General features: G+C 40.8%; 1 protein-coding gene across 1 annotated transcript in view; it reads right to left on the minus strand.

Moving 5' to 3' along the window:
- Positions 1 to 6,361: 6,361 nt before the first annotated feature.
- The window catches only part of LOC106811687 (beta-1,4-mannosyl-glycoprotein 4-beta-N-acetylglucosaminyltransferase-like), a 3,654-nt gene continuing 290 nt past the window's right edge, over positions 6,362 to 9,725 (minus strand). The window contains exon 2 of the mRNA XM_014815389.1: positions 6,362 to 7,684. Within this exon, the coding sequence (XP_014670875.1) occupies positions 7,019 to 7,684 (666 nt within the window). The 3' untranslated portion in view covers positions 6,362 to 7,018. The remainder of the gene's footprint in view (positions 7,685 to 9,725) is intronic.

Below are 9,725 nucleotides of genomic sequence, written 5' to 3' on the forward strand. Positions count from 1 at the left end.
GTGATACTATTATGATGTTAGTATAGGCATACTTAGTATGGCGCCTAAAATGTTAAGTAATGTGGTCTGCTTTCCGCTTTTATTCTGCTTCGCTCCCCGTTTTTATTGAGATCTAACCTGTCTCAAAATCTTATGTCTGAAATTAGCACTGTGGCCTTTTCTCCTTATAAGTTTGTCTGTTTTAGTTATGAAGGCAATAGCTGATGTTTAGGTTACGGAAAGCATGATTGCATTTTCTTAAAAAAAAATAATTGAAATGGTAGAGCAAATTCTCGCAAAGGTATGTTCGTACGACAATTTGAAGCTTATGTTTGCTATTTTGATGGCGAAATAGAGTAGACTTTCTGATTCTGTGAACAGTTAATAATCATAAACGCGATAGTCAGTGTCGCGATATACATATGGGCATAGATATCTACAAGATATGAAGATATCTACCATACACGAGGCGGTATAGTCGAGGTGTATATATTAGATATCTATGCATATGGAAATCATCTGCTTCGCGGATAATTTCATGATTGATTATGATTCGATACTGGTGTGATAAAATGGATCATGTGGGCATAAATGTTCACTTACTTATATGGCATGTTTTTTGTTTCATAATTAGATTTTTGCTTTATGGTTGATTTTATCACATATAACATTCGATTTATCACATATAACATTCGATTTATCCCATATAACATTTGATTTATTGCATATAACATTTGCTTTATCGCATATAATATTTGATTATTTAATCATATGTTATATGCAATAAATCGCCAATAATTCACTGTTTTAAATCATCACATTATTTGATTTTATATCAGAAAAGAGAATCAAACCATTCGATCCTGGCTTCAAACCATTCGGTTTAGGAATCGAATCCTTCGATTCACGGATCGAATGATTCGATTCACGGATCGAATGATTCGATTCACGGATCGAATGATTCGATTCACGGATCAAATGATTCGATTCACGGATCAAATGATTCGATTCACGGATCGAATGATTCGATTCACGGATCGAATGATTCGATTCACGGATCGAATGCTTCGATTCACGGAATTACGTGCTTTCCGGCTGGCCGGCTCTGTCCCTAGCCACGGCTCACTTTGATCTCGGGCCCGACCGCTGACCTTCCCGTCTCTGTTTTGTACATTCCCCCTGACACCGGTTGCGTTCCCGCATCGCCATCACCTCCCTGGCGTGTGGGATTTGCCCGCTTACAATATATTGTGCATTCTGCGGGCCGGCCGGTGAGCACAAGACGCCCCGATCGCTCCCTCCCTCTCTCCCTCCCTCTCTCACTCACTTACCACCTCGACCCCCGACCCCTCCCTCCCTCCCTCCCTCTCACTCACTCACCACCTCGATTCCTCCCTCCCTCCCTCTCTCATTCACTCACTTACCACCTCGACACCCTCCCTCCTTCCCTCCCTCACCACCTTCTCCTCTCTTCCTCCTCCTCCACCACCTTCTCCCCCTCCTCTACCTCCTCCCTCTTCTTCCCTTTCTCCTTCCCCACCACCTCCTCCCCTTTCTTCTCCACCAGCTTCTCCCCCTCCTCTACTTCCTCCCCATTCTCCCACTCTCCTCTACCTCCTCCCCCTCCTTCTCCACCACTTTCTCCCTCTCCTATATCTCCTCCGTCTTCTCCCGCCTTCCTCTACCTTCTCCCTCTCCTTTACCTCCTCCATCTTCTCCCACCATCCTCGCCCTCCTCCTTCTTCTACGTTCGCCCCCTCCACTACCTTCTCTCTCCCCTATCTCCCAACTCCCACTCCCCTCTACCACATCCTCCTCTACCTCCTCCCTCCCCCACCACCTTCTACCCTCCTCCTCCCCTTCCTTCTCCACCACTTTTTCCCCCTCTTCTACCTACTTCCTGTACCCCTTTTCTACATCCTTCCTGTCCTCATTTTCTACTTCCTCCCCTTCTCCCCCTCCTCCTCCTCCTCCACTACCTTCTCCCTCGTCCTCTACCTTCTCTCCTTCCTCCTGTACCACCTTCTCCCTTCCTCATATACCTCGTCCCTCTTCCTCTATTTCGATCCAAGGATCGAATGATTCGGATCACGGAATTTCCACTTACTTATAGCACTTATAGCATTACGGGTAGCACAAGTACCGGTGGTTGTTACATATTGTCCAACTTGTATCCAGCGTGTTATTTGGTGGCGCCACCTGTACGCAGAATTTTAGATCACTCAGCATGTACGTTGTACGTGGGTAGATATGATATGATCAGGAGTTAATAATAGACAATAGATATAAGATATATATATATATATAAGATATATATATATATATATATAAAAACAAAGTCAAGGTATAGAATAAGGGTGTTTAGGGTATTTTTTTTGGGGGGGGGCTTTCTCCCTCGCAATCTCTCTCCCATTCTCGCGCGCCCGTTCTCTCCCTGTGTTGTGATGTGTGTGTGTGTGTGTGTGTGTGTGTGTGTGTGTGTGTGTGTGTGTGTGTGTGTGTGCCGTGCGTGTGGTGCTGTGTGTGTGTGTGTGTGTGTGTGTGGTGGCTGAGCGTGTGCGTGGGGTGGCGTCCGTGTGTGCGGTGCGTGGTGCTGTGTGTGGTGTGGTGTGGTGTGTGTGTGTGTGTGTGTTGGTGTGTTGTGCTGTGTGTGTGTGTGTGTGTGTGTTGTGTGTGTGTGTGTGGTGTGTGTGTGTGTGCGGTGTGTGCTGTGTGGTCTTGTGTGGTTTTTGTGTGTGTGTATATATATATATGTGTGCGTGTTCTTTTGTCGTCCGTATTCATGGCAACGCGCGAATTGTATGAATCCATAGATAATATCATATAACAACTAGATAGGCCCTAGCCAATGAGAGCGCATTTCACTGAACGGTCCGCCACGCCGCCATATTGGAAAGATGATTGTCGCAGATTGTCGCAGCGTTTTCTAGGGCAATAGACCGACGAACGGACGTTAGGAAAGTGTACTTCCTCTGATATCTCGCGAACCAATTGAGTTACATTTCTAAAAATTCTAGATATTATAGGCACATATCTTAGCTATAATCTCTGTGAATTTTGAGTTTATTGAACCACGATTAGTTTAATTAATTACCAAATATATGCGCGCGGTGTCGCATATAAACGCATGTTGTTATATGATATATATGTATGAATCATTCTTTTTTGATTATCTATAACGCATTGTATTTGTTTTTGATTATTTGATTCTATTCCAATGTCTGCTGACCTGATGAAGAAATGTAATCTCGAAAGCTTGTCAATTAAACTTTAAACACCCTTATTCTATACCGTGACTTTGTTTTTATCTACACGGGGGTTCGTGTGTGACTTTACTTCTATATATATATACATATATGCAGTGTAGTACATACATACTGTATAGTATATACAATGTATATAGTAGATATTTATGGATGAAACATTGTAAAGAATCGAATCCACACATTTCTTGCATGCATTCTTCAATCGATCACTGCGTGTATGCTCAGTCTCATTCTATTATTTATTTATCAATCATTCTCTAACTATTTATTCAATACTGGCGACATCGGTTACATCGGTTATTAGTGTAAGTAGAAACAGGTACAATTATGTCTCTATTATACAATATAGTAGAATATAGTATATGTACAAACCTATAACGTAAACATCGGAAAATAGGTGGCAAATGACAGTAGCAGTTTGTTTGAAAAACGAAGATGACAAAAAACGCGCCGCGGTTTTCAGCAGAAGCTAGAAAATACTAAACACCACATATATGGAGCTATTAATCACTAATAGTACCGCCGATGATGACGCGATAAATGAGCCCACTGTAAATATAACAAGATCATAACAAGAGTAGGAAGTTAAAAGAAACTCTCCACGAATCAATATACATTACGTCACATCAACCTAGCTGGATACGAACACACGCACGCACGCACACTCCGGCAGACACGCACGCACGAACGCATGCGCACGCACACAATATACTATTGCCTGATGTCGGATAAAGGCCGCCGCACACCAGCCGATTTTTACAAACGATGAAGCGATGACGCGATGAAGCGATGAAGCGATGAAGCGATGTAGGTGTGCGGCGCACACCTACGATAATTTCTGCAAGGTGAATGTCATGTGACACGGGCACGTTCAGCTATTGGCTGTTCAATATTTATCGCACACGATTTTCTTGAGGTCACGCGCACACCACAAAATCGCGTCCAAATAATCGGTTCAAAATCAAACATGTTTGATTTTGGAACGATCACCCGATAACAATAAAATCGTCTACAAATGAACGCGCACACCTACATCGTTTCATCGCTTCATCGCTTCATCGCTTCATCGCTTCATCGCTTCATCGTTTGTAAAAATCGGCTGGTGTGCGGCGGCCTTTAATGACAACGATGGCGTACCAGTCGAAATTAACTACTTATTATTTGGCGCATTACTATAAACTTTTACGAGTAGACAGAAAATCGATAGCGTGATCGTAAAACACGACGGAATGAAGTCAGTGGTGAAAACCACATCAGAAGACTGAAGAGTAAACACAAATAGATGACATAAAAATAGTCGATTTTGTGTTTGATAAGATTGCATTTTATTAGCAGTTTTTAAAATAGGGGGCATGTTATACCCTTGCGCGGTAATATAACATGCGGAGTACGTTTTTTTCCAATCAATCACCATATATACTATAATGATATATAAGATGCATAAATGACTTAATCTTTACCATTAATATGTAGGCCCTAAACTACGACAGGATGGTGACGAGGCTAACCAACGCTGTGATTGATTTCATCGGAATTTCAGGTAGGAGGGAAGCCCAATTGGCTGGCCGACGGTTGAGGTGAAGAAGCAGTTGTGGAGTGATTGACATTTGCAGTAGCTTAGGTTTTAGGAATACTTCGTAATAATTTTGTATTTTGGAACTGGAGTTCAGGGGTCAGTATACACTATAAAATCAGAAACAGTGTGGCAGCCGGGAAATGGAGTACGCAATGCATTTCCCATGGATACACAAACCCGCATTTGAAAACATGATATATATAATTTGTACTATAATAAAAATATATGCCTAATGCTAAGAGTATATGAATATATATTATCAGGAGTAGATAATAGGGACTACAATAAACCCTATTATCTACTCCTGATATTATATATAGAAAAAATTCTTGTTTATGCATCCACACCAATAATCCAAACCTCTAGAATCACCAGTGGCTGCAAAATATCACACAACCAACAATAGATAAAGATATTTACCTAAATTCTTCCTGCAAAAAGTTAATAACATGAATAATCTTGCCGTCAATCTTGACCATATACAACTATAACTTGCCTAAAATGGCCGTTGGAAGAAAACTATAGATCATTTATGGTTGCAACACAAAGCCATGACACCACCAATTTACGCAAGAAAACAAAAATGTTTTTAAATTGATGGTGTCAGATAAACAACAGATATCTGTACGTTGATTCTTTAAATTAAAATAATAAACTTCGTAATTAGGCCTACCTTGTATTTTCTAACCATGGAAAGCTCTGACTGTATTAAAACAACTGTTTTATTCAAAGCCCAGCGGATGCATAGGAAAGTGCTAGCGCAGACTAATATGCAAATAAAAAGACAGAAATATAGTGCTAGTACACACCTAAATCATTAATCCTGAACACCAGGTCTGCTTGTTTACCTACAAGTTTGGTTTCAGGTAACGCTAAGCAAATTAAATCGATTTCATTAGCACACGCTGTGCGTTTTTGCATGATACACTAGCACAGGGGTTCTTAGCCTGTGGTCCATATGGTCTCTTTGGGGTCCATGGATGGGCTTCAGGTGGTCCGTGACCCAGACGCATAAAAATTATTGTGTTTATGAGTTTAAGTGCATTTTTCTGGGGAGGGGTCCGTAGCAGCAGCTTTCATCACATTCTCAAAGGGGTCCATGACTCAAAAAGGGTTAAGAACCACTGCACTAGCATTACATACGTATTGTCTGCGCGCTGCCGCGAGTATCACGCATGCGCTGTGAAAGCAATAAGTTCGTTTGAATGGGTGTTCAATGTTGCTACCAAGAACCTTTTTAGACCTCAGTTATAAATAGTTGCCATGTTTCTTCGATGATAAAATACTACAAAGCGTATTTCCAGGGCCGTAGCTTGCGGCGGGAGGGGGGGCAGCTGCCCCCCTAGATTTTGGAACAAAATTTAAAAAAGAAAATGTTCTACTAAAAGAGAATTGTCGTAGTCAGAATGAAGGTTGTACGTGTACTTAAAAGTGCCTCAAATGCGCTAAAATACTCTCCTGCGATATACATTTTCAAAATTTCTGTCGGAGGACCCCCAGACCCCCCACCTGTTTCTCACCCCCACCTTGAAATCCTGGATCCGCCACTGTCCCCCCCCCTAGGAATATGCTCAGCCTACGGCCCTGATTTCAATCTAGAATGTATCATACATGGTAATTATAACCTCAAAACATGACGTGCGTAAACTTTGTGCCACTTCAATAATCAAAAATTATTGCTTGCGTTTTGAAATTACATTTTTTGTAAGACAAAGGAAAGTGTTATGTTGAAATCAAATGGTCCACACACTATATTTGCATGCATAAATATAATGGCAACATTTAGTAAACATTGGATTACACTGCTACCCCCCTCCCCCCCCCATTAATCCCTTGTCTGCGACATTGTATGCCAAGTTATTTCTGATCAAACGAAATTTGACCACATCAACAATAAGAAACTACAACTAATTTCCGAACCTGCACTTTGAAAATGCAATCTCACAAAAGAGTTAGTGCACAGCACACATCACTTTACCTAATTACTTACTATTTCACTGGTATTCTGCATGGAGTAGTATACAATTCTCCCAGTATTATTTCGCTACGTACGTCTATGACACCCTTTACTATACACAAGTGAGGTTAGATGGCAGTATGGAATCAGTCAAAGTGTGATAAACGGTACATAAACTATTTGAAATTTTTAACAAGTGAGTGATAAATTTATGTTATCAGACACATTATTAAATCACATCTATGTGCTCCTATAGGGGTTATGAAGTAAGTAAGAAAATCTCTTCGGATTGCTCAGTACATAGGAAGGTGCATAAAAATCATCACTTTTTAGGGTTACTATCGCATTAAACGGATGCGAACCATCGAAATACTTCCCATCTCTAATTAGGCCCTTTATGTAGTCCAGGTTCTGTTTTGCCTTAAAGTTACCCCAACGCGGAAAGTCACCGTTTTGCGCTGATATGAGCTTAGTTTGGATGCCCTGTGGTGGAAAGCACCAGGAACAGTGCCATCCTGCAAATGGTCCCTGCGGAGGTCCAATGGTCCAGGTTAAGACACTACGATTGAAGGCACTGCGGTAAGCATCACTGTTCAGTTGTTTAGGCGGCCGCCGAAGTTTGATTAGATCACTGTCGCACACATACTTAACATATGCTATTGTAGCTGCACTTATCACCTGTGTGTGCTTGTCATTTGGTCCCTTCCAGAAGAATCCATAATAGGACCAACGGAGTGTAAATGCTATCGGTTCAGAATAGCCATCATACATCTTGAGAAACCAAAGAACATCACTACTGGGTATCTCGTCCGCGTCTGCCAGGACAATGAGGTCATCAGGGCGGTATCCAATTATTTGAGTTAAGGCCTTTTTGCCCATGAACGTTCTCAAGTATCGATCAGCAGCAACATTATTTGTATTGAATCAGAAAATGCATTAGCTTTCGATGCGCGCTACAATGCCGATTCTGAGATCGTAAGCATCTGACTGAAACGCTGGAACGTCAGAAAGTGAGTAGTACCTCTGAACTGCGTCCTTGGTTATGCTCGGTTTAGTATTGATTGCGGTTTCCGCCGTTTCACAATATAAGCCAGCTGATGCAGATCATGATGGTGAGGCAATAAATAGTCATAGGTTTTTCCTGCTCTGCTGGCAGCACTGCTGCAGTGAAGTCCTGAATTGCTGTTCGAAGGATTGCCGAATTAACGGCGGTTTTCACGAGATTTTCCGCGTGAGTTTCACGGGTTTTGACAGGTTTTTTTTCATCTAGAACACTCCCCGGGCTTATAACAGATTGGCTGTGAAAAATTGCATCCAGATCGCCTTAGGGGCCGTTTGGCCGCCTATAGGGAAGATTACCATACATACATACATACAACTATACATAACAGACATACATACAGTACATACCATACCATACATACCATACATACATACATGTACATACATTACCATACGATACAACATACATACATACATACATACATACATACATACGATACATACATACATAGCATACATACATACAGTACATACATACATACATACATACGACTCAAATATATATTAGAATGGATGAGACAGGCCAGCCGCAGTGCGGGTCTTTGTGCACTGCAAGATATTTGTCTACGTGAATGCTTGGCGCCGCAACATGCACATTGAAATTCAAGAAATTTTTCTACTGAAGGCAGAAAATGCCATAGCTTTCGAATGCGTACAATGCATTCTGAGAATCGTAGGTCCTCAAACTGAACCTCTCAACTCAGTGAGAGTGCTCTCAACCTGGTTCCTGGTTTGTGCTCTGTTTTTAGTATGTTGGGCGGTTTGCGGTTCACAGAATACCAGAAAGCTGATGGCATGGTGAGGGGAATAGCAATACTCAATCGCATTTTTCTGCTGTGCTGGCCAGCCACTGCTATGCCAGTGGAGCGTGGGCTGGAAGGACGATTGGTGGCTGAATTTTCACGGAATCAGCGATTTTTCACGGATTATTTCGGCTGAGCTTTCACCCCGGGGCTTTTATGCGGCAGATTTTTTATCGTCTGGACGGAACACTTCCCCGGCGTATAAGGACAATCGCCCTTCTGAAATTGCCGGCGAGATCGCTTGCGGCGGTTGTGGCTGCGCATAGTGCGTACGGGGATACGATACGATTACATACGCATACACTGAGCATACCGGATACATACATACGATACATACATACATACATACATACATACATACATACATACATATCATTACATACATAACATAACATTACATACAACATACATACATACATACATACATACATACATACATACATACATACCATACATACATACCATTACATAACATACGATACATACATACATACATACATACATTACACTACATACATACATACATCACATACATACATACATTACTTACATAGCATACATACTTACATTTACCTAACATACATACATACATACATAGCCATACATACATACATACTATACATACATACATACATACATACAACAGACATACAACATACATACATACCATACATACATACATACATACATACTATATCATCACATACATACACTACAGACATACATACATACATACATACATAACATACATACATTTACAGTACATACACTACATACCATACATTACATACCATTACATCACATCACATGTACAATACAATACATACCATACATACATACCATACATACATACATACATACATACATACATACATACATACATTACCATACATACATACAACATAATACATACATACATACTATCACGATACATACATACATACATACATACATACATACATACATACATACATACATACATACATTACCATACATACATACATACATAATTACATACATACATACTATAACATACATACACTACATACATAATACATACAGCTCACATTATATACATACAT

This window comes from Priapulus caudatus, unplaced genomic scaffold (assembly GCF_000485595.1).
Source record: "Priapulus caudatus unplaced genomic scaffold, Priapulus_caudatus-5.0.1 Scaffold564, whole genome shotgun sequence".
Taxonomy (NCBI): Eukaryota; Metazoa; Priapulida; class Priapulimorpha; order Priapulimorphida; family Priapulidae; genus Priapulus; species Priapulus caudatus.